The following is a 27478-nucleotide window of genomic DNA, read 5'->3' as shown; positions in this document are numbered from 1 at the left end:
GTTGTTCCACTATCTGGTATACATATTTCTCGAATCCGTTTCTTGGATTTTGATCCATTAGCATTTTGATCCATTTCTGAAAGTGTCATAAATATTAATAAAAGAAAACATAAAATTCATTCATATAATAATCATATAAGGAAACACACAATAATTATTCATTAAAGTGACGTTAAAACATCATTATTCAATTAAGACATAAAATGTAATAATTATACATGAGAATACTGAAAACTATTCAATAGTCTTATTATAGGCATTTCGGTTCTCTTCAGGAGTAATCTAATCCAGCTCATTAGCGAAGTCGGAGGCATCGAGGTACGATGTCCCTTCAAAGTTTTCAGTGAGGTTCACTTCTTTAGCTTTGCCTTTCGTAGACTCTTGATATAACTTACAGAAATGTGGAGGAGTACGACAGGTACGAGACCAATGTCCTTTACAGCCACTTCTGTAACACACTGTCTCACGCTTCTGGGTGGTATCCTCTTGAGTTTCTTTACCCTTAGAAACTTTTCCGGATCTAACCCACTTGTTAGATCCCTTCCATTTTGGATTGTAAGTTTTTCCACGTTTGTTGTTGAAACGGCGACCATGACCTCGGTTGGTCTGGTTTCTCCTTTCCGAATATTCTATCGCCGTAGAATTTACTTCAGGAAATGCTTTGGCTCCCGTAGGTTGGGAATTGTGGTTTTTGATCAGGAACTCATTGTTCTTTTCAGCCAACATGAGCGCAACCATCAATTCAGAAAATCTCATGTACCCGCATTTTCTGTAAATTTCGGGCAGGAAGTGAAACTGTTTGTGGAAAGTGTTGTACGTTTTATTCATCTTTTCTGCCTCAGAGACATGATTACCACAATATTTCAGGAGTGAAACTATCCTCAGGACAACGGAATTGTAATCCTCAACCTTTTGAAAATCTTGGAACCTCAGATTTTTTCACTCTTCTAGAGCGTGAGGGAAGTTGACTTTTCTCTGGTTATCGAACCTTTCTTTTAAAGCTTGCCACAGTTCAGCTGGGTCTTCTACGCTTGCATAGTCGTGCGTTAGATTCTCATCTAAATGCTTCTTCAGGAAGATTATCGCTTCGGCTATATGCTCGGGCGGCGATTTGTTACCGATTTTAATCGTTTCGGTTATCTTTTTCATTACAAGGTAAGGTTTCACATTTGTGACCAATCTGATGTAATTTTCGCCAGTTATTTTCAGAGCCGGAAACTGAAGTTTCTCGATGTTTGTCATTTGTATTTCTAAAACATAAAATAATATATTTTATTAGAATTTTGTAATTTTAAAACGAACCATTTATATTAATAATACACGCAATTACAAGGAGAAACAACGCATAGAAAAGTAAACCAACATTAAGCGTAAATTCTTCAGGAGCAAATTCTTCAATAAAAAGACCGTACATAGAAGCAAAAATTAGAATTGCACATACAACCAAAAATATGCGAATCATCTTTCTTGCAATGGAAAACCGGAATGGAGCGATTTGAAAATATTTGAGAGAAGATGAAATGTTTTGGATAAAGTAAATGAGTGAAGTATGAGTGTATTTATAGATGAAAAAACAATGTTCATAACCGTTTGAAAAGGGTAAAAATTTTAAAAAAATTTCTTTGTGACCGTTGGGATTAAATCGTATGAATCGAAAATCAATCTGAAAATACTGTAATAATCAGTCAACCAAATTCCGTAAATTTCATAATATTTTATATAGATGACCAAACATTTATATAATAACCATATTATAATAAACAAACAAATATCAATCATATTATGATGATATAAAAATTATAACATTAAATAAATTATGCGGCGGCACAGCCAAGCCAATAATTATAGTGTAATTAGCAATCAAGGTTTATTAACGAGGCGACATACTGCCCGCATTAAGATAGATAAATAATAATAATTAAAACAGCCACTATAAAATTATTAATAATAATATAGGCGGTACACCGGCCATTATAGCAGAGTAAATATGATACATATAAATTTTACCAAATCGCAGAGTAATCGTGTTGATAACCTGTTATAAAATAACTTATAATTTTATAGTATCGAGAAATTTTAAATAAGGGCAAAATTTTATACCCGCGGAAAGAAGATAACACTGATAACAAAAGATAATGTGTTATAAGGGGAAGAAATGATGGTGTATTACAATTGATCGAAACGATCGTTTATATAGAAGTGAAAAAGAGAAAGTTAATGTGCATGTATAGTGACGGTGGGCTCCACATAACGCAAAATATCAAGTTTCGGTGCGTATTATTTTGACGTTATTTTCTTCACGTTTATAATATATATATATATATCATGTTAAATTAGCCTTTTTAGGAGAGCAAACCTATCACAGAAAATTGAACATTTGATATTTTAAAAACATTAATGGGTGACTAGGTTAAGATATGTGCCTTGCACGAAATGAATATTATATATAAAAAATATTATATGTATTAAATATATTTACATATTGTGAAATAATAAATATATATTAAATAATTAAAAGTCAGTAACTATTAAATATATAATTAAATTAGTGCGAACATATAATTCAATTTTATTAATCCAAAAAATATTTTCTTATATTTGATTAGGATATGTAATTAAATTTAAATGATACTAACATACATAGTATATATTTTAGTATATTTTTAATATTAATGTCTATTAAATTATGATTTCTACTCATATAGTTTTTTTTTATCATTTGTATCTTTTATAGAAAAAAATTTAAATTACCCATTATTTCCTCATGCCGAAGTTGAAAGGACTTATGTGCAGATAGTTTGAAGCTCACTCCCACCAGCAGTGATCTACGGTTTGGAGCTCTTGCAAAGAAGTGATCTATAGTTTTTCATAGGCTTTCCTAATTTGTTGATTCTTTAATAAGGTTCAGTTAGCAAATTCCTTATAGATATACATAACATTTCTTCCAAGATGATCAATAAATTTAACATTTCATCAAAAAAAAAAATTTAAATTACTGATAACAAAATTTTCATTGTGGAATTAATGGTTTTAGTAACTTATATTTTTTAAAAAAATAATTGTCAATGTTCGCTCAAAACTTTTATCAAAAAAATTGTTCAAAATAAATTTTGAAACTAAAATATTTATGTATTTTATATGGTTTATAGTTTAATTTAAAATGATATATATATATATATATATATATATTAATTTTAATAATTAATTAAATTAGGTTTTTTACTTATAGAATTTTGTAATCATTTGTATTTTGACATGACAAAATTTTTGAACGGATCAGAAAATTTGAATGTGAGACTTTTAACAGTTTTAGTAATTTATACGTGTTTTTTAAAATTCAAAATATAACATATACAGGAAAATCTAAATTTTTATTATATGGTTATTGTGGTTGTTTAATTTATTTAATAGTTTAAAATTAAACAAATATTATAGAAGATACACTAATTTTTATCAAATCTTTATTATTCAAAATCATTAATTGCCGTATATAATTTACTCACATTAGGCAATTGGGTAAATTTTATTTAAAGGTAAAATACATTAATGATGAAATTATTGTTAGTTTAATAAATAGCTTATTATGTAATTATAGACCGAAATATTTTCTAATGATTCTAAGAATCATCATAGCGATGACATGTGGCTACAAAAAGAAGTTGTAATGTAAGACCCGATCCCGGCCTACTAGGCCGCGGTCGATGCCTCACGTCGCTCAGTCCATACCCGGACCGAACCTCTAAAAATTTTTGCCCTTTATTTAAAACATCGCCCATAGGCGAGGGCTAACTCATATCTTAGCTCAAGACTACCATAGTCTTTCCTAGCTTAGATCAATACAACACATACGCAGCGGAATAGTATCTACTTAACCATTGGACTAAATCCAATCTAACACTTGTCTGGTCAGATCTCCTCAGCTACTGGTCAGTAAACGCAACTGCCAGCTAGCTCCAAGGTCGATCCTGAACCTAGACCAAGTCATACAATCAGAGGTTCCGTTCCCCTAAGCCATTCTATCTAGATCTATGCAACATTGACAGATCATACCCTTGCCACATTCCCAGAGCTTGTTAGCTCATTGTCCCAGCTGACTTAGCTGTATTAGCTAGCTCACCCAGTTAGTAGAGCTGAACCACTTCACTTGAGGTTTGCTGCTCCGTTCCAGCTGATCGAGCTGCGAGGTAGCTTTGCCCAGCTCCCCATCCACTCGTCCAACTCCCTTATACCTGCATAAACTCTTCCCTTGGGTACTTAGTCATTCAGCCAACCATCCCCACAGACATAAGTAACCCTTGAGAAGTCTTCAAACAGCTAAGGACATGCATCTGGCCCTTACCGGCTCATGCACTGTCCCACATCCTTTTTGCCTTATCAACTTATGATACCAAGTCCAGCTCATGGACTAACAATGCCCATCAGATCCTTAGTCAATCAACCAACCACCCCACATGACTCAGAACTGATGAGTCTCCATACTTCCTAATCAGTCATGGAACCATGTCCCACTGAACCTGATTAGTGTTGCTCTTACCACCGGTGCATCCTTTGATCAATTAGATCAGACACCTTGATCCATCATCCAAGGATCAGGTCATCCATCCTTGCCCATGATCAGGTCACACACGGCCTGCCTTACCAACGCCAAGGTTGATAACCAGCAATTCCTTATGATCAATATCATAAGTGACAATATGTTCCAGCACACAAACATATGATCAGATATCCTAACACAAGGATCTGACCCCAATATGCCCTCAGGTGCAATTTCGACCGCAAGCAAACCTGCTCCAAAAATCAATTAAAATTCATGAAAATTCATGATAAATCATAACTAAGAGAATGGTCCAATCAGATTTCCCAGAACCGGCCTCCATCCCATAGATCTCGGCCAAGATCAGCCAAACCGGCCCAAGGGACCATCTCTAAATCAATCCCTAAAAACTCACTAGGATTCATGATAATTCATGATAAATCTTAACTAAGAGAATGGTCAAGTCAGAATTCCAAGAACCAATCTCGATCCTATGGATCTCGACCTAGAACAGCCCCACCGGCCACCTTGACCATCTCGAAATCAATCAGATAAAAATCCCCAAATACCATGATAATTCATGATAATTCACCACTAAGAGGATTCCAAAGTCAGATCGCCATAAATCCATCAAGAAGTAGGAGATCCGGACTTAGCTGCCAAACCAAGGCCATGGAGGGTTCTTCTGAACCGGCCAAGCTATGGTTCAGTGCTACTATGTCTAATCATCAATCTCAATCATAAGAAGAAGAAATAATATGATTAATAATCATAAAACAGAGTAAGGTGTAACTGCAGGACCAGATCAGCCCATAGTGTACCAGACTATGTCCAATGGTCTGCAGTCCCCACCTGTTACCTCATCAGGGGCGTCCATGCTCCTCCTAGCACGCCTTCATCAAACCCTTATCACATACTTCCAGTATTGGTAAGATCTAACCATGGTTCGTGCCCATCACTCCTTCCATGGAACTTCCATGAAACCAGTTTTTATACTGCATCCATCTTCAAGGCTGTTCATGCCTTTGAGAGTGGAGTCAAGCCTTCCCCCTTCTCTCCTAACCAATTGTGTGTGTTCCCAAGACACAGAGGAAGCCTTAGACATGATCATCCATGATCAATCACCATCCAAAGGTCGTGCATCACTTCCCTCTTTGTTCCCCATGAAACTGCTTTCCACACCAATCTCCCTTTAAGGCAGCTTTGGCCCTTGGGAATGGATTCCGGCCAACTCCCTCCTTTCCTCACCATTTGCGTGCGTTCACAGGCTCCAGATAAGGCTTTGGGTGTTGTCAACAATGATCAAAACCGTTCAGAGGGTCGTTCTCAACTTCCCCCTTGATCTGCCCCAAAACTGTCTCTTAATGGCCTTCACACCACCATGGGTCTTGGATTGGGAATCCGACCAACTCTCTGTATTTTTCTATGGATTCTTTGTATTTCAGGGTGTAGAAGGAAGCCCTGGCGTGCCTAGTATCCATCCTCTTGATCTCACAAACAAACTCCACCGGAAACAACCAGGAACCACCACGGATCAGATCGTCCAACCGTCGGTTTGCCTCTCTTTTCCCTCTGGAAGTTTGTCTGAGTTTTCTATCTTCTCTGTAATGATATTTTCGACCAGAGACCAGAAAAATGAAGAAGAATTCGGTCATAACCTCCCCCCTAACTGCCTGGACGAGCAGTTACCAAAAAGGTACCAAAAGGGGCAGTTTTTCCCATAACCGCCACCAAGTAACTGCCCGTGGCGGTTATTCTTCTTTTTTAAATTCACGTCCTGGGCCTTCCAAACCACCCCTGGACATGTCTAAAACAAGCCCAAAGTGATTGCCCACGCCCATGGTTCAACCACAAGAGCCCACCGGCCCATCGGTACCCATGGGTCGTCCACAAGGCCCGGTCACTGTTTAACACTTGAACACTCAGTACAGCTTCTTCTCTTCATCTTATTCAATCTTACTAAGTCCCTTGGTCTATTTCCAGACCTAGAATTAGGTTTCTCATGATCCATCCTGATCATTTACTTCATTACAGCTTGTTCACGATCAATTCCCATGATCTGAACCAAAGCAGTTCCGTTTCTGTTGAAACGTATAGACCCTGTGTCAAGTTCCAGGAACGGGGACATGACATGTAATGCTTCTCAAATAATATATAGGGGATATAAGAGCTTTAGCCATTAGAGATTAGACCGACTTTTCGTTGGTGATGACAGATTTTTCTTTCAGAAACTCTGTAGCAATCAAAAGGAGATATTTATTGGAAACTTAGTTGGTGGATGAATGAAAGACCTCATCAAAGGATCAATACCTTAGTATGTTATTATGGACGGTAGTGTCGGGATAAAAGATAATCTTTTAGGGAGAGTAGTTTTTGAATTATCTTCCTATTGATAGGACCATAAGGATCCTCTGAGAGTTAATTATTTATCCAGTGATACTATTCATATCCAACCTGAGAACTATGATACTTGTGATAAATCGAAAACATAAAAGAAGAAATTGAAAAAAAATAAAACATGAGATATCGTTCATTCAGAATTCACTTTTCAGTAAGGGTGAAAAAAACCTAACCGAACCGAGTCAAACCGAACCAACCGAACCGAAACCGATTCAAACCGAACCAAAGTCTATTTCAAACCATTCAGTTGAAGATTTTCCTAACCCGAATGGTTTAGTATGGTTCGGTTTTAAACCGAACCGAACCGAGAAACCGGTGTGTTTTTGTAATTATTTAAATTAAAAATATTAGTAATACCAATATACTAAAATTCTAATACCAAACCACATATTTTCCATTTTTCATTAATTAACATATATTCTTCTAACCGAATATGTAATCATTAAAATATTTGATTTAAAAAATAGAAAAGTCTGAATTTTTATATTTTTATATAAAACCTAAAACAAATTTTATTAAAAACAAAAGTTCTTCTCCACGGCGTCACATGGAAGATCATTCATTGCAAGCTTTTAAATAAAGATATAAGAGACATTACTAATGATGTTGGTTTTTTTATTTTAGTAAAATTTCATTTGTTTTAATTCTTATATACTTTTTGTGACTTTTAGAAGGTTTTTGTTTTAGTTTTATATTGAATTTAGTTCACATAGTTTACGTTTACATAATTTATGTTTTAAAACATAATTTCTCTTAAAAATAAACTAAGAAAAACCTAACTAAGAAGGCTAACTAAACTGATCCAAAACCCAACCGAACCAAATATAAACCGAACCAAACACAAACTGAACCGAACCAAACCAAACTAACTATGGTTTATTTCAGTTGGAGAAATAATAGAACCGAACTAACCAAACCGAACCGAACCCAAACCGAACCAAGAAAATAACCGAAGTGTCCACCCCTACTTTTCAGTGTCAGATAGCTACTTCAGAACTAGTAATTTCCAACAATCCACTAAAACAACTAAAACTCGAATATAAACTTTCTTTACAAAATAAAACGGTGGTCTAGAATCCCTTAAAACTTTAAAAGATAGCATTAGCACACAGCCACGCATCAAAATAAATCTTTAAACCGTAAGATATTGGTGATGATTGATTCGATTGTGGCCGTAGAATTTTAACTGTAAAAGTTTAGCTGTAGATAAATTGGTTGTAGCTGTAAAGTTGCTACTGTTGATTATTTTTGCAGAGAGTTTTGCTGTACTTAAATTTGTTTAGCTGTAAGCTATAGGCTGCAGATATTTTAAAATAAAATATGTAAAATATGTGATGTATATATAAAATAATTATTATTTTTATCACTTAAAATAATTTATATTAATATTTTTTTTAATTATCAAAGTTTATTGTTATTTAAAATGTGATATGTAAATAATATTTATATTATTTAAAATATTTCAATAATTTAAAAGCACCCAAAATTAGACTAAAATATTTATAGATGTTTTTTTATTATGATTATCTTATTTATTTAATATTATAGATATTTTTTTATTCTACAGTTTCTATAGCTTATAAATGAAAGATGTAGGTTTTTTAACTAAAATACATAAGAAAAAGTTTGCTTTATGTTTTTTGCTGTACCTTTAAAAATAAATCTAAAGCATGATTGTTAAAAATTAATAGAAATTTAATGTAGGCTTTAGTTTTGAAAAGTAAAGCTAAAGCATGATTGGTAAAGTTTAATGATTTAGAAAAAAATAAAGTTAAAGTAGATAGACAAAACCCAGCCAATCCCCTCCATTTTTTTTAACTAAATTGTCTATAGTTCCTGAAATCTCATGACGGTCCAATATGTGCATTTCTCTTACAATCAACTATTAGGATTACATTTTCGGTTGCTCAAAAAAAAAGGATTACATTTTCTATAAAAAAAATCTATTAGGATTATAAGTGAAAATGACTTTATAATTTAGCCGTTTTACAGACTTTCTTACACACGTCCATAACAGAGACATGTGTATTGGTTTACGCCAATAATCGCCTAAACTAATCTTTCACCTAACCAAAGGCACAAACTGAAATTAAGTACAGATAGTTAACTTAGATACAAAGAGTATACCTTTCACTTCCATTCCATCCGGCTCTCATCCTTTTGAGCCAAGTCCCACATCTCTCCTTCTTCCTTAAGTCATTTGCCATATGTTCAAGTGTACGTATACAAATCTTACTTTGTAGCTTTACTTCTAACTAAGCCTAAGAAGTTGTTAAATATAGGTGACTGACGACGTTCTATCAGCAAACTATTCTCTCGAAGGTTGAACAAAAAAAAAAAAAAAACTTTCTCTCGGAAAAAAAGGAAAAAAATTTAAAAATGTGTTGTTGGCCTATCATATCTCCGACCTGTCACCCTACCACAGGCCAAGATTTTTACAGATGCCTTTTTAGATTTCATTTGGGGTTTATTGGCTCCATATTTGTTGATATAGTAAAAACCATTAAAAATGATGAAGCGACATCCTGTTATGGTGGGCCAAGAATTATTCGGAAGAAGAATCTCCGACACCAACCACGTCGCAACCAATTCATTTTTCACCAGCGGTTAGATTTTTAGTTAGCTATGGCTTATCCTTCTTTATGGGGGCTTACTAGTGAATCTATGAGTACCACGTATACATATCCATATCCATATCCATATCATTACCAAGGGGACGTACACAAAATCTAATCCAAACGGCTGGGAAGCATGATGAGACAAACAAAGTACAATTGCTTAATTACAAGTTGAACCTCATAAACCTCAACAAATCCCAAAATTAATCGCTAATTAACCTTCGACAACAACAAGTCCCGGAGCTGCTCTTGCTTGTAAACCCTCGACCCCATCTTCACCGTCACTTGTTGAATCATGAGATTGTTCATCACCGAGATGCTCGCGTGATTCACTTCTACCTCCAAATCCATAAACGCATTCATTAGTCTCGCTCCAGGATGGTTGTTCTTGCTCGACTCCAGTCTAATCAGCGCATCACGATCCATAACCTTCACGTCGATCTTCACCTCAATCTCCGGCGTCTTTTCCCCGCCGCCACAAACGCTAGAACTCCCGTTTCTCCTTCCTGCGATCTTTTCCTTGAGTTCGTTGAGCTGGATCTCAAACGCGTTTTTCTCCGATTCAGCGTTTTCCGCGTTTACTTTCAGTTCGTTAATGTACGTAACCGTGTCTTCAAGTATCGACGCCTTTTCCCTTTTCGTTACGTTTGGCAGAAGCGCTCGTAACGCGTAGAACCGCTGGTTTAGCTTCTCGCGTCTCAACCGCTCGGCTTCCACGTGGTTCATCGGCTCTTCTCTACCGTGCGTCGGTCTTCTCCCGCGTTTCTTTTCCGGCGTCGTTTTGGCATCAATGTTAAAGTGAGCTGAGTCCTCGAGCTTTACGGCGCTGGCTGAAATGTTGCTTTCCTCGTACTGGATCTGGCCGAAATTCGCCGGAACATATGACCACAAATCGGAGGAGGAGTTAATGGCCGTCGGAGCTAGTGGCAGCTGGCTGAGATTCGCCGGATCTAATGGCCACAAATCGGAGGAGTTCAATAAAGTGTTAATCATTAATAAGGCATCATCGGAGTTCAGGAGATTCATTGTTGCCGGTAAGATAAATGGTGTTTGATGTTTGAACAAAGTAAGTATTAGAAACAGTGTTACATGAGAAAATCAGAAGTCATATATGGGTTGCGTCTTTTATAAACAACTAGGGGTGTGCCCGCGCGGAGTGCGGGATGTCATCTTTTCGTATGGTCTATATATGGTGTCTATTTGTGTACGTCTTTGTTGTGAGTGATTGGTTTTTGTTGTGTCTGTGATGCTTGGGTACGTGATAAAACTTTATTTCTTTATAGTGTTGTCATGAGTGTACGATCACTAATCTTAGATTGCTAGGTGGGGATGTCCATGATTTGGTTGTAAGATGTCTTGTGACATTGGAATTTGTTGTTGGTTTGATCGTTAATGTTTTATATGACCGTATATGTCGGTGTGGGCCGAACTGCAGTTAAAGTTACCATTGTGCATTCGAGTTATGTTAAGTGTCCATGGTGGTGGCTTTGAAACCCATTTATCTCTTTTTATTAGTAAGTTGTTGGAGTAGTTGTTTGTTTTGGGTTATGTTTGTTGGGTACTTAGAAAAGTCAAATCCACAGTGTTAGTTTCTCTGAACCCATGTTGATGTGGGGTTGGCCGTTATGCTTGTATTGGAGACGATGTAAAATTGGTCGGCGGCTAGAGCTTGAGGTGTGAAAATTGGCTTGAATTAGATTGTTTTTAGTATAACGTTCGTGTCTGTGGTATACACGAACATAGCTGCAGAGTTGATATGTTTGTTGTAGTGTGTTTTTGATATTGCAGCCACACTCTCCACATACTCGTATTAAGTGAAGCATGAAAAGATCAGTTCGTGACTGTATTTTGTTTGTAGTATTCAACATCCATTTTGATCACATATTATTCGTTAATTTGTATTGAAGCAGTTAAAAGGTGATTTACCTGGTAAGAATGTTATGATAATATGTTGATTCAATATAATTGGGATGGGCGAAGTTTGGTTATGATGTTTGAGAATTAATTAACTATTCATTGCAGTCGCAAAATTTTTAACTGTTTTTGAATTTTTGTCTTAACGGAAGCTATGGTTTCGTTTACGGATGGAGGTGATTATAGGGGTTCTCGAAAGTTTGAATTACCTAGTGACAATATTTTTATATCATTAATATCCCCCGACTATATTTGCGAACTGATTTTGCCACATATCCTTTTTATAATCAATTTAACAAAACAAATATGACATGATTACTGAAATTGATGACATGGCTTCTAGAAAAAATATGACGTGGATAATTTCATTTAATGTTGATTTATATTTTTGGCAAATTTATTAGAATATGATAATAATTCATATATTACATTCAATATTGATATTTCTTTTTGGTAAACTTTTTTTAAATACGGTAATAACTCATACATCATCTATAAAATAAATATATTCAAATATAACATTTCAAATTTCAAAATATTATTATTTTGTATTACTAAAGTTTTAAAAAATTTCTACAACTTTAAAAAAATTTAAATATCTAATCGTAAGATCATTAGTTTTTTATATATCTACAAATTTTATAAATATTGTTTAGGCCAAATTTTTTATAATTATACAATTTTATATCATTTTATTAGTTTGATACAAATTTATTTAATATATATCAAATATATATTAAATATTAGTAAAAAATAGTAAAATCTATAATATTTAATAAAATTTATTTTTAAATATAAGTTATATTTAAAAAATTCCTTACTTGGTGCAGGAAAACACTTAGTCTTATTCTTAACTAATAAAGCTACATTGGTTTCTCAGTGTGTGTGTTTTTTAATTTAGTTTTAAACCAATTGGTTCGTGTTATTAAAAACATCAAATGATCTGGATATATACTTTGTTTGGTTTACTCAATTTGATTTCTTTGTGACCCTGCTACAAAATTGCGAATCATTAAAAGAAATAAACTTGATAGGAATAAGAACAAAGGTCTTTACAAATCCTTCGTTTACCCCTTAAACCAAACCAACCAACAGCAGTAAACTCTCTCATGCGCAAATCCACCGAACTAAAAGCACTGCTTCCATCATTTTATCACACAATATTGGAGCAGAATCAAGACCCATCTATCATCATGCACATTGGAGAGAACACAGATGATAAATGAAAGTTATGTTGTTACGGCATTGCCGGATCTTCCAAACATCTTTCTATGTGGTTCCTATAAGGACAATCTGTCTTGCTACCGCATTTAAAATATCCCCTGCAATTTGAACACAACATCAAAAAGACTCATACTTTACACATCATAGAGCCTTTTTCTTGCTAGTATGTGTTTATCAACTGAAAGAGAGTGATCAAGATAAGTAAATACCTGCGATAAGGAAATCCATAAATGGGTTTGTGACCATATTTTCCCAAGAGGGATATCTGCAACCCTGTTACTTATAGGAGGCACTCTGATTTCCTACCCGATATTTCCTGTCAATTTCAAACATGGCTTTTAAATGCCCAATAATTATTAAGTGAGGCTGTCAAATGAAATACAAAAATATACATCTGACGTTCTCTTAGAGCAGTGGCCTCGTCTAGAGCTTCCACATTTGCTGCTTCCATGCTCATCTCCTTTCATAAGGCACTAAGCGATGTACAACTCGAGTTATCAAAGCTCAAACTTATCCACTTCCTACGTACAATATCAGCGTGATGTATATGTTTCTGCTGATGCTGCAGATGGTAAGCCTGTAGCCGTTCATGTTGATGTTTTGGAATTTGCTCGACTCATAGATGACCCCTTCCCTCAGCAAGTGGTTGAAAGTGTTGAGTCTATGAGCACCAATAGAAGTATAGAACCGTGGATCAAGGTAGCTGAAAAAAGGATGAACTCGTTGGTCTCAATGGTAAATATAAAGGCAACAAATCGTTTACAAAAAAAAAAACTATATATAAAGGCAAGATGTTAAAGTAATTACAATAAAACCTTTCAAGGATCTTTACCTTCTTATCGAGGAACACCAAATCCACACCCATAAGCTCGCCGGATTTCTTAACATTCCTCGCCTCCCAACACCTCTGTCCTTGCAACAACCAGCCTTCAAATTGGAGCAGTAGAGCTGAGTAATCGCCATTCAAGGAACTTCTAGTTGTAGGGTTCTCGCAATAGTATGATTCGTAAGAGGTTTGTGCTTGTCAAACAGCCATTCGAGCTCTTGCACAGTCTGTCTAGCCGTTCTTGCGGCACCAGCTCTTGTCTACGTTTTCGTGTGAACCTTAAGAAAGCTAAGAAGGGTAACCACAAAATCCAAGCTTCAAGTTAGATGCTTTAAGCAAAAGCGAAAATGGATTTTCATATACCTAATGGGTGAGACGTTGCTGCAAGAACATAGCGTTTTCAAAGAGAGATAGCCTTAGCGTTTAGGTCTTGGTGTGTGCTTTTTTAATTCTCATCCTTATCTGAGAAACCATGAAATAAGTCGGATTAGATCAAAATCGAAACATAAAGCAATAGATCGAGCATCCACTTTCTCATCCATAACTCGGACTTGGAGTTGAAGAAAGGAAGTGTTAAGTTGAGGGAGTGAGTCGGTGAGACAACCCAATGAGGAAGCCATCCTCGTCGTCCCTGCCTTCTTTATCAGTCAACATCCAGCTTTCGAATCAGCAAGAAGAAGGTGGGAAGTCGCCGTTGATGGAGTTCATGCAAAACAGAGACTAAAACCAATTGAATGCAAAGGAGTGGGATCATTGGTCGAGACCACATATATATATATATATATATATATATATAAGATATATATAGCTGATTCGGTTGATGGGGGAGGTGAAAAGTCTAGATTGATGAGGAGAAAGTACGGTGAATTAATTGCACGCCATTGATACTGATTTACTCCATCGACGGAATTGAGGGGAGAAGATTTGATGGTTGCGTCGACAATGAAGAAGTAGAAGACGCTTGCTTGTAACCTACTTTATTAGTGGGTCGGATGTTTATTATTTTACTGGGCTAAGCTCTTAAATAATAGCCTAACATGCAAGTACAAATCGTGTAAAGTTATAAATCGAGAACTACAATCGCTTTTAGAGAATCGGACACGTGTCCTGATTTGCCTCTCCTTCTTCAATGACTTGGCACTCTAAGGAGAGAGGCAAGTCTCCTTTATTGTATAAGATGATACGGTGTTAAGTAGCATTCGGACCGAACAAAGTTTAATCAAAGTAAACCGGAATTTATTTATAACCGTTCGAAGAACCGAAACTTGTTTTTTTTTTTTTTTTGCTAAAAGAACCGAAACTTGTTATAAACCGTCCGGTTTCATGGTCTTAGAATCCCAATATTCAAAAGCATTTCTTTGTGTAATCAAATCAAATTGGACGGAGTGTTCTTTTTGGTGCCCAGAGAAATTAATATTGAAAAATCATATATAATAGTTTTTATGTACAAGACCAAACTAAACCGATTATCCTACAAAGAAAGATATTAATTAGAGCCAACAACCATTCAAAACAAGAAACAAAAGCCAAACAATCTAGAGCTAAGAGCAATTTCGTGTCCATGATAACTTTTCAAATATCTCAGACCAATAAATTTAAATCTTAAACAATAATCATTAACACTAAATCTAAATACTATATCATCTTTGATTAAGTGTATTTTGAAAAATAGTAACCAATTTAGAATGTTTTACGATATTTCCCTTGAAAAGATCTGTTGTGGTAGACAAAAACCAATAAAATATGGATTTTGATTTTTAAGTATAAAATGATAAAACTGTAAACAAAATTAGTTTCTTTGTCATAAAAAAACAAAACAAAATTTGTTTCTCTAAACATTAGAAAATCTACTTTGGTAAAATTATGAATGGATAGAAAATAGTTTTTGAGAACTCAAAAACCAAAAACAATTCTGTGAAAACTGCAATTTCTCAATACCAAATCCTAAAGAATAATTACTTAACCCTCAACATAAATGTTAGAATATTATTTATTGAATGTATTTTTGAAAAATGGTAGCCAACTTAATGTTTTTAAATCAATTTCTCTAGTTTTAAGTAGGCCTGGACATTTTAACCTGGACCCGAAGACCCGAACCAGAACCGACCCAAAAATACCTGATTGGAATCAGACCGAAAATTTACAAGTACCTTTTGGGTCTAATTTTTTTTATCCGAAGGAACCGGAACCGAAAAGGAACCGACCCGAATAGACCCGGACACGAAAAGAACCGACCCGAATAGATCCGACCCGATAAGAACCGATTTGTACCCGACTTAAAAACATATATATCTAAAACTATGATGTTTTTGTGTTCTATTTTATATATATTATTTTATGATTTAGTTGAAACATCTTTTGTTAACAACATTTGTTATTATTTTTTAACATTTTTAAAGTAATATAAAGCTTTAAAATGTAAAATTTAGAGTTTTAAAATATTTTATTTTAATTATTAATAGTTTCATTTAAGTTGTTTTGTAAAATTTTAGATATATATGACAAATATTCAATTAAAGTTGATGGAATTGGGTATATCATGTCATTTTCAGATCCTAAATACCCGAACCCGACCCGGACCCGATATGGACCTGAAATATTACATGTATTTTATGGGTATTTTAATTATAGACCCGAACCAACCCGGACCCGAGAAGAACCGACCCAAACCCAAACCAAAAATTTCTAAGTACCTATTGGGTCTAAATATTTAGGACCCGAAAAGACCCGGACCCAAAAGGAACCGGTCCGAACCCGACCCAAAGACCCGAACGCCCAGGCCTAGTTTTAAATAATTTAATGGGTCTCACATAAAAACTACAACTTCTACAACTTCTACAACTATAGTAATAAAAGCTACAGAATAAATAAAAACATACAGCTATAGCACTTAAACCCCAACTAATCATCTGTTTTTCACATTCATTATATGTCAGACAATCTACTTTCACATTCCAAACAAGTAAAAATTAAAAAGAGAAAAAATATACCCGTGTTATAAACCAAATGAAGATCGACCATGGACCAGCCCGTACTGCAGGCCCAGTCCGGGACATGATAAAGACAACCAGAGACTATGTGTTTATCTAGTATATATTCCATATATATCTGTAACATAGTGTTCATCCTTATCCTTATCTTGTTAGGATAAACATGACCTTATGACGGTCTAATACCTTGTATATATATGGACCTTCTGGTCGACAGTAATGATAACAGAAGTATTTCCCCAACACTTCATTTACAACACGTTATCAGGACGACGTTGCTCTCATAAACCCTAACCCTAAAAACCAGAAATAAATCCGAGCAGTAAAAACCTTAATTCCCCGACAAACTTCAAACAGCTCTATCCCTCAACTCCGGTGGATCCAGACGACGCGCCAGATACCAAATTAAAGCTCTTGACGAGACGAAGCCAACACCGCTAACCCCGCATCAATCGGAGTTCGGACGCGCCCCCACGCTCAGCTACAATACAGGCGGAAAATTTGTTCCAGAAACCAAAATCTCTCTCAACCATATGCCAGTCTCCTATTCCAACAAGCAGCAACAAAAACAATAATTCCGAGTAATCCATCAGCTAACCAGGAAGATCTCTAACTAATAGACCGATCAACCCATCAAAAGTTTTCAGGTATCATCAAAAACTCATCTAAAACCCATAAAGTATTAAATACCCCAATCCGCAGCCATGTAGCTATATTTAGCAACATGTCTCTGCAAATAAAATAAAACCAGAAACCATAAACACTTTAAAATCTCGAACCTGGACTTGTTTTGAACTTGTTCTTAATCTGAAACTGATTTTAAAATTGTTTAAAACTTTTCCTGATGATAGTTTCACATTAGAACTGTTTAGGATTGAAAGTTAAAACAATTTTTTAAAAAAATCTGACTGCTATATGTTGAAAGAAACCGACTGTTACTTGCTTAAACTTATCATTATTGTCCTGTTTAATGTTCTTATCTGATCTGAATCAACTAGAACTGTTAAGGAGTGCATGTTACATAATTTTTTTTGAAAATCTGATCATGGTTTCATAAATTAATCTGAGGTTTTACCTCCTGTTCTTGTCTGAGAAATTTGTTTTCCTGATGATTGATAACGACTAGAACTTGATTAGGATTGAAAAAAATATTTTTTTTATTTTTTAAAATAAATATATTTATTTTTAAATCGAAAAGTATATAATAAATTGCTTGAATAAATCAAATCTTCCTGATTTATTTTTTTAAGTCACAATAATTTCTGATTTGATTATTTTTTGAAAAAAATAATAATAAATATATGGTATATTTTTCGAAAACCCTAACCTGATTTCATGATTGAAATGGTTTGCTTGATTGCATATTGTTTGCATACTAATATTGCATACTGAACATGAAATCTCGACTGTTAGGGATATAGATCATTCATAGTTTTCAAGCAATCTGATCTGAACTGAAAAAAAAATCGTTATACTAAATGATCCGATCCAATGGGATGAAGAAAATATGGAACATTTTCCTGACCATCTAAGATACCTAAAGGCCTTGAAACCTTGTGTTTGAAATAAGAGGACCTTAAATCTGAATAATACATTGATCCACACCTTAAACCGTATGGTTTTAAGAAAATGCATCATTTAGAATTTTTTTTTCTTTTGGTCCGTGTGTGGCATTGATATGAAGCATGAAAAATTTCAAAAAGATTACTTGATTAAGACCTGTTTTGAATAATGATTTCAGATGTCGAGTTTCATACCCTCATATTACAAAGCCCTTGATCTCTCTGGAGATAATTATCTTGATTGGGCTATAAACACTTCAGCCGTCTTGAAGTCTAGAGGACTTGGGAAGTGCATCAAGTATGGCAATGACACCCTTGCGTGTCAAAGACACAGAGCCATAATGATTATGCGACACCATTTCTGTGAGGACCTAAGAGACGAGTTTGGATATGTTAATGATCCTCATAATCTCTGGTCATTTTTGAATTCTAGATTCTGTGAGCCTTTGTTGCACGAATCCAAGAAAAAAATGGGAAGCTCTAAGGTTTCAGGATTATGAATCCGTGGACAATTATCACTCTGATCTTATGAGAATCACCTATAGTCTTAGACTATGTGGTGAATTGGTAACAAACGAGGATTTGTTAAACAAAACTCGTGACACATTCCATTCAGAGGAAGTGTTGTTATCACATCAGGCCAAAGGTTTCACCACCTATTATGACCTGTTCTCATATTTATTAGACATTGAGCAAAAGAAGCAGAAAAGGATGGATAACATCAGACGGTTTAATGACATCATGGAGATATATTATGAAGTACTAGACAGTGAGATGAAAATCCCTGAAGCTAATAAAGCCACATTTGATAAGAAGAGATCTGAGGAGGATTCCGAGTGGACACTCATGGACCATGAGGTCGGATTATACATTGAATAATTTTCCGACATTCTGATTTTATGTTTTCATATCTGATTTGATTTATTTGTTATTCATTTATGTTATTGAAATAATAAAAACGATTTTGTTTTTATATATTATCTTGCTTGGTCTTGCTTGATGATTCTTGATTAAATAACAAATAAAACCTTAATAAAAGGATAATCAGTCCACTGATAGTTGATTTCATGCATGGTTTAACTTTACCTTGATTGTATAGGTTTAACTTTACCTTCCTGCAATCACATAAAATCAATTGTTGGGTGTAGACTAATGAGTCAGTTCACTGATAGATTGATTTCTCGCATAGATATAACTTCATCTTGATTGTATAGGTTCAACTTTACCTTCCTACAATCACTTAAAATCAATTAATTGGTACTGACAATGGCAAAAGACACGACATTATTCAGACCCATTGAGTTATAAAGATTTATAACATTCTACATTGAACCAGTGAACAAAGAAAATACGATTCCTTTCAGATTTTTGAAAAATCGCCTAAAAACATTATGAATGCCTATACCCATATTTTCTACTGATTTATTTTATGCTAAGGATCAGTATGAAAGAGGCATAAAGCCATGGTAACCAGTATGGTTCACCACGAAATAAACACTTATGGCATGACCAGATTAGCCATCTTGATCCAAAACATGATGAAAAATTAATTAAGGCACAAAAGTGATCCCATAAAATCTCACAATGTGTTATAAGTACACAAAAGGGAAAATCACTAAAATAATTAAGGCTCCACTGTCCTAAGCACTACAAAATTATGAGTATGTTCATGAGGGGGAGAGAGGACTAAAACCCACAGTCCATGATCATATCATAAATTCGGATTCCATGGTTTACAACCATAATATACACGGCTGGAAAGCTTTAAAGTCCTCACTAATGGTACATCACCCACGTCCAGCCTAAAGCTTAAGGACATTCTGTATATAAATATTGATTTACATCAGGCCATACATGTAAGCATAGACATTCCCACCTCTGAATGATTAAGGGTCATAAACCAGACATATACACAAACCATCTTAAGAAAATACGAATATTCCACCACATATATGTGTGCCATTTAAGATGAAACCTCAGATGAGGATTGGGAATATATATTAGATAAATAAGACTTCCTCCATGAAACTATAATGTATCTTGTGCCAAACATGGATGATTTAATCAAGTGGCCAAGAACACAGATTACAAAAGATAGTAATCTGATTATCCAACTTTGAAAGGAGAAAGTTATCAGGCTGATAAAGAGTAAAGAGTAAAAGAGAAATATAATGGTATCAACCATAGTTGTCTTGGCAAGATCCTCAGACCAAAGATTATGATCTAGACGTTCTAAAAGAATATGATCAAAAGATATAAAAGCTAGCAGAAATATATGCCAGACACACTGACCCGAAAAGAAAAAAAAGACTATGTCATACCAGCTGACACAATCAAGTTGCTACAATGTCTATTAGAGATAGACAAATAAGTTCCAAATAATAAGGAACCTCGGAAAGTAATGAAAGGTGCCCATAATCGTACAAATCCGAGTTCATAAGAGAAACCAGTTCAGACAGAGAAATAAGGTTGCGCAACCACACATCTAAGGTACCAGACCATGTAGTTTGGGACGCCAAACTGCAAGGTATAAAGGTCTTGGATAATAATATTTCAAAATCTAATTAGATCATGTCTGGAACAGTATGAAACTAAAGATAAATAGTGTTAACACCAAAGATGTATTTACATACATAAGAGCTCATAAAAGATTGTAGTACTTGGGATTTGAAGGATATAACCTGAGGATCATGAACCCACGTAGAGTACTCATAAAACCTATATAGGGACGTGGGGTGTTCAAAGAATTCAAAGTAATTATAAGACAGATGGGCGTAGTAACCATGTACATACAGAAAAGCCATCTAAGAAAGAAACCAGTGAATGGATCTTGTGAGATAAGAAATTCCGTGAGATTAAAGGACATGACCACATGGTATAGTGTGTACATGTTCCTTCTAAATAACGTTCAAGTATAGCTTGATTACACAAGGATACTCACAAGGACCAAGGAACAATTTATTAAGAGATATGCTCCTATATGGTGGATGCTACTACGGAAAATCAAGTTTGATTTTGTCTGGATATTTAATTAAGAAATAATGGTGTAGTAAGCAGCAAATGGATCACTGGATAAAGGTATCAACGTACCATAGAAATATGAGAAAGAAATTCTCATAGAACAAGCTTTGTTCCTAAGTTGTTTATAGATTGTAATATACAGCAGCTGTAAGTAATATGAAAGACTAAGTATTTACTTAGTGCAGTCAGTCCATACATAAAATATTATAATTCCTTGTGATCATAATAAAGACCAACTGGGAGAAAAAGGTTTAATGGTTCAAAGGTTCAATAATACAAGTTATCGATTGATTAAACAGGCTATGTTTTACATATGGAAAGTCTGTAGAAAAATCATAGCCGTGTGTGTGTGTATGATTAAGTCAGCACGTCTAAGTGAGAACCATAAACCAGGATAGTGACCAGAAGGATGTCTGGTCGTGGCTTAATGATTATAAGCATTGCTAAAGCAAGAAAAGATCGATAACCATGTACAAAGGACATGAGTGTATGACTGCGAATTCATTGTGTGATGAGTTTCATTGCAGCAAATAATTATTGATGGTATGACCTTAGACACTCATGATTATGAACGAATATAGACAAGGTCTATAGCTCAACATGGATCGACAAAAGAAAATAAAGAATGATTGGTTACAATGGATAAAGCCATTGGCACATACGAAGAGATATAAGTCCGAATGAACGAAAGATATGAAGTAAAGTTGTTCGTATGTGTTCTGGGTCTATGACTCAATATATATTGAATGTCCACGTTTTGGGAAAGCCATATAACCAAAGAGAATCCGTGGGACATGAAAAAGGACATGCAAGTAAAGTTTTATTGCAGATTATAAAGTCCATCCGAGCACCGTTTGAAGCACCATCAATTCAACCAAGACATGGAGTGATCAGCAGCAAAGATGTACATCCTGACCACATCTTAATACCAATGTCCAAGACTTACAAGTTCATTCAAGGAGAATCCAGCTGATCATCTTCACCAAGTCATAGGCAACTTCAACGTTCAAGAAGACTCGGATACCAGAATACAATGATGCATTCATCTGGGGGAGTTCATGTGTTGTACTCTTTTTTCTGTCCTTGGTTTCCCATTTTGCCACATTGGTTTTGAGGGTTTTCAGGAGAGGTTTTAATGAGGCAACATTAAGCATGCAACGAACCTGTACCGGATGTGTCGATCAAGGGGGAGTGTTATAAACCAAATGATGATCGACCATGGACCAGCCCGTACTGCAGGCCCAATCCGGGACATGATAAAGACAACCAGAGACTATGTGTTTATCTAGTATATATTCCATGTATATCTGTAACATAGTGTTTATCCTTATTCTTATCTTGTTAGGATAAACATGACCTTATGACGGTTTAATACCTTGTACATATATGGACCTTCTGGTCGACAGTAATGATAACAGAAGTATTTCTCCAATACTTCATTTACAACAACCCGAAAACTGTGATAGCAAGAGTACATAAAACCAACCAATCCTATCATGACTTATTTTCTAAATAACAAGAAAAAAATAATTAGATTTGTAGTAAGAAGTATAAGAAAGAGATAAAAAGAAAAATGAGAAGAGAGAGAATGTTTTTGGTTAGATTGTGTATTTATATTTTTTGTATGGTTAGGGGCAAATTTCCCATCCTGCCATTAGACGTCGTTATTTTTCTAGCGACATATATACTCCAACACTTACCTCAGAGCTTTTTTCTAGAAAAAAGAAGTAACTCTTGTAAATTAACATATACCCCAACACTACCTCAGAGCTTCTAATCCGCGGGAAAGTTTCAATGTCTCTAGGTTCAACAATATTATACATAAAAGCCAAAAGGCCAAAAATTATAATAATGAAAGTTGGTGAGAAATAAAACTGTTTTTTTTTGTAAATATCTTTTTTTTTACCAATTAAAACTAAACTTGAGAAATTAGGCTCAATAACAAAAAAAAAACATAATTCACTATCTAACCAAAATCTCACTCTCTCTCTTTTTTTTGCTATCTCTCTCTTCCCTTCTCTCTAAAAGCTAATTTCCTTTTCTTTTTGGTTATTCCACCGATAAACCCTTAAAACTTAACATAATTATTCCTTTGTACGTAAATTTTGCTAGAAATTTTTGTTTCTCACTCAACACTCAATCACACACACACACATCTCACTCAACACTCAATACTCAACACTCAACACTCACACAAACACACAGTGGCGGAGTCAGAAAATTTTTGTACTAGAGTCGGAAAAAAAATCAAAAGCAAAATGTATAAATGACCAAAAAACTACAAATATATTACTCCAAAAAATACAAATATACTCGACGCTCACTCATAGCTTAATTTTTTTATAGTTTGTTTATTTTTTAATATTTCTATATTATAAACTATTTGAGTCTAAATCTAATACAATTTGGGCTTAAACTAATTTATTAACAATGTTTAAAATTAAAAAAAAAATATGTTTAGTGATTTAATAAATTTTTGGAATTATAGAAAAATAAGATTAAAATTGATACCAATCCAAAGTTTTAAAAATAAAAATATATTAGTTGTAATAAAATTTTGTCTTTAATGTTTTGTAATTATTTTTATGGGTCAAATTTATTTTTTAAGTGGGGTCAATACAAAAATTATACAAATTTTATCAAAAATTTTTTTTTTTTAAAGTGGGGTCAGCTGACTTCCCACTTACTAACTGCCTCCGCCCCTGCAAACACACACACACAACACACACACGCATACACACGCACACACACGTTATCATAGTTCCCAATTAATGGATGTAAACTTATCTTAGTTATCTACGTTCCAAAAATCATAGATGAAGATAAAAACCACAAAAATCATTCAATAAAAAATGTGAAGACAAGTATATATTTAGGGTTTATGATTTAGAATTTAAAGATTAATATTTAGGATTTAAAAATTATCGTATAGAGTGAAAATAATTATTTTCTTTTAATATATTTTATTTTATTTATTAAAATTGTATATTAGATTTATTAATGGTGATGATATTTTAGTTTTTTTTTCTCCTTTTAATACATGCTATTTTGTGATTAAAATTTTTAGTGGTATTAATGAGATTAGTCCTAGTTTGAATGCTAAAATATTATACAATTCATCACTTTTTGGGTTGAAGTTATTAGACATTTTTAAAACAAACTGGAAATGCAAAAAACTTACGCAAGTTTGCAGAATTATTTCAGAGGGTTTAAGTAAACTGACATTTTCTTCTGCAACCACACGAACATACTCACCATTACAACCTCATCTCGCTCTCTCCAATATAAGCAACATGCTTGGAGTCTCTTACAAATTTGTCAAAAAAATTTGCAATATAAAACAATGGATGCTCAGATTGCTGTCTTGATTTAGATTTATATGTGTTGACAAAATCATGATTTGGATTTATATATAACTTTCACCATCTTAACATTTCACGGTTAGAAAATTCACAATCATGTCATCATTTTTCATATTTGTATTTTATTCATTATTGCAATTATAGATTTATTTGTATGTCGAGAGCTAACAAGTAACAACGCACGTTGTGTGATTATACTCCACAAAAGGAAATGTCAGAAATTTAATTTTTCCATTTTAGGACCGAAAGTAAATATTGGTCTCCACTATTTTATAATTAGAACAGAAGTCACGAATTTAATTTATTTGTGATTTTTTTTTTTAAATGGATCTAATGGACCTATTCATAAAAAGTCATGTTACATTTAATCTCTAATCTTATCATTTAAATTTCGAACCTACCAGATATTTTTATTGGGCTATCAATAATTAGATTTAAACAATAGATGATCCATTGGATTTATAGATAGTATAAATTAAATAGATATAATTTAAACTTGTAATATTATACCTCCATATGTTAATTATTTAAATTAACTTTTAAAATTATAAATATTTTTTTAAAATAACAAAAATTATATTATCTAACAATGATTAATCTTTACTACTTTAAACCAAGAGAAATACCCTAAGATAACAATAAAAAAAGTTTTGGTCACAAAAATACACCACAAAGAGGAAAATGACCAAAATGTTTCATTAAAGAGTAATATACATTTATACCCCTAGGGTTAACTAATCCAAATCTTAAGGTTTAGAGTTAAGGGGTGGGGATTTGGGATTGAGGTTTAAAATTTTATAAAATAAAAAATAAAGATTAAAAATTTGAAAATAAAAATTTTAAAAATAGTTTCAAAAATTATTTTCAAATTACAAAAAGAAAATTTCAAAAAAAAAAATTTATAAAAAAAATCAAATTTGAAAACATATAATCTAAAACTATAAAAAAAAAATTCTTTTTTTTTAATTTTTTTTAATTTTTTTTTTATATCTAGGGTATTAGTGTTATTTTACGTATTAAATGAAACATTTTGGTCATTTTCCTCCTTGTAATCTATTTTTGTGACCAAAACTTGAAAATGGTCTATTTAGGAGAATTGCCCTTAAACCAATGAAAACAAATTAACTATATAGTTTATTTTAAAAAATTAAATAAAAACTAAATGTTTAATTATTTACTCGATAATATAAATCTATGAAGCGAACAGTTTAATTTTTAAAAAACTTTCTAAATTTGTGAAATGTTACAATATTTTTGAATATGACAATAAAACAATATTTTACTAATCTTTATATATATAGTTACGATTTTAATAATGAAACAATAATCCGAAAATATATATATTGAAGAAGATACAAATACATGTGAAAGTTTGAAACAATTTATTCAATGAAAAGATATATTGTATACTTATTATGTTTTAAAAATTGATAGACACATATATATTATAATATATATCGATTTAGAATTGAAAACAAAATGTTTATATAATAAACGAGATCTAGTTCCGACGGTTGCATTCACGCAATTATAGCAAGTACCCTACATATAACAATTTAATAACATTATGCAATTTTCCTTTATTTTTATTTTTTGTAACCGACTGCAATCACTTATTACTACATAAGTAAATAATATAAAAGAACCCAACTTGGATGCTAAAAAGTTTTATGAAATATTAGATGTTGCGAATCAACCAATCTAAACCAATCTATAAAGATTGTAGAAAAAATCTATCTAAATTTTCATTGGCAGCTAAGATGATGAATATCAAAACTGATCATAATTTATCTAAAGTTTGTAAGAATACATGGGCGGAGTTGTTTAAAGAGTATGTACCAAAAGATAAATTTTCTGATGATTTTTAGTATGAGATTCAGAAATTTGTTTACTATCTTAGCTTATCTTTGGAGATGATAGATATGTGTATCGACAACTGTATTCCGGAGAAAAGATGTAGAGCTGTTGGAGTGTCGCATCTACAAGAAACCACTATATAAACCGCAAGGAGGTGGTCGGAATAGGATATCGTCCAAAGGATGTGAAACTTACCTATTACACAGATAGGCTGAAAGATTATATCAATCTGAGAGGACTGCATATTCACTCGGATGGCGAGATCAATCATCTCTATGGCGAGATCAATCATCTCTCAGATGCAAAAACGTAGAAACACTTGAATTTGATACACCCTGATTTTGCTAGAAATATTTGAAATGTTTATCTTGGGCTTTGCACATATGGATTTAGTCCTTTGGAATGTCCGGAAGACAACGAGAGATGTGAATGAAAAAAAAATTATATTCATGAATATATTAATCCTTGGACTTAATCATCAAAAGCGGTCACCTGATATTATTATACAAAGAATTGAAGAAATTATGGTCAACATGGGTGCACTTGTATGATTGTTTTTGAGAAGAAATTTTACTATGCGATCAATTCTTTTGTGAACCATCAGTAACTTTCCTGCATAGGGGATGCTATCAGGATGGACAATCCATGAGAGGTTATCTTGTCCTTATTGTATGGGAAGGACTTACACATTTTAGTTGAAGGAAGACATATTGGTTTGATTTCATCGGTAGTTTCTTCCCATTATCCATCCGTACCGAAGGAAAAAGACATTGTTTAAGTCAAAAGTGAAGGTACGGGAAACCACTCCACCATACTTATATGGGGAACAAATTAATAGGAAATTGATTACTATGATGCATCTAGTTTGGGTAACCCATCTACACCTGAAGTCGTCCCTGAGAGTCGGTCTAAGTGAGTATCATAGACGAAACCTCCTCCACCATAGAAATGTCTCCTCCTCGCCTCTGGAGGCAGTTCCAGCACATGTTGGAGGAGTTCATCCTGATTTTATAGTGCCATCAAATGCTCTGTATGCTTGGTACACCGTCAAAGATCTTCTCTGACTGCTAGCACGAGAAGGTTTAAGCATTATCGATCGACCGCCAAACACCTATTGGCAAAAAAATTCATTAATTTTTTTACAATTTTTTTTTTTACTTTTTTTAATTA

General features: G+C 33.7%; 2 protein-coding genes and 1 long non-coding RNA gene across 4 annotated transcripts; all 3 read right to left on the bottom strand.

Moving 5' to 3' along the window:
• Positions 1 to 282: 282 nt before the first annotated feature.
• LOC125590570 lies at positions 283 to 726 on the bottom strand. The gene has a single exon (XM_048764181.1). The coding sequence runs from the start codon at positions 724 to 726 to the stop codon at positions 283 to 285; it is 444 nt and encodes a 147-aa protein (XP_048620138.1).
• Positions 727 to 9612: 8886 nt separating this feature from the next.
• On the bottom strand, positions 9613 to 11699 carry LOC106408025 (transcription factor bHLH28-like). The gene has a single exon (XM_013848858.2). The coding sequence runs from the start codon at positions 10576 to 10578 to the stop codon at positions 9763 to 9765; it is 816 nt and encodes a 271-aa protein (XP_013704312.1). The 5' UTR covers positions 10579 to 11699; the 3' UTR covers positions 9613 to 9762.
• Positions 11700 to 12475: 776 nt separating this feature from the next.
• On the bottom strand, positions 12476 to 14538 carry LOC106408988. 2 transcript variants are annotated; one of them, XR_007326016.1, is made up of 6 exons: positions 14378 to 14538; positions 13880 to 14236; positions 13523 to 13804; positions 13083 to 13393; positions 12900 to 13006; positions 12476 to 12788 (listed from the first exon to the last, which is right to left on the bottom strand). It is a non-coding gene; the product is annotated as an uncharacterized LOC106408988 (long non-coding RNA). The 2 variants fall into 2 exon arrangements; XR_001281901.3 differs by having other exon boundaries at positions 13880 to 14521.
• Positions 14539 to 27478: the final 12940 nt, after the last annotated feature.

Source organism: Brassica napus, chromosome C7, assembly GCF_020379485.1.
Source record: "Brassica napus cultivar Da-Ae chromosome C7, Da-Ae, whole genome shotgun sequence".
NCBI classification, from domain to species: Eukaryota; Viridiplantae; Streptophyta; class Magnoliopsida; order Brassicales; family Brassicaceae; genus Brassica; species Brassica napus.
Note: the sequence above shows the minus strand (reverse complement) of the source record. Positions and strands in the feature narration are given on the sequence as shown.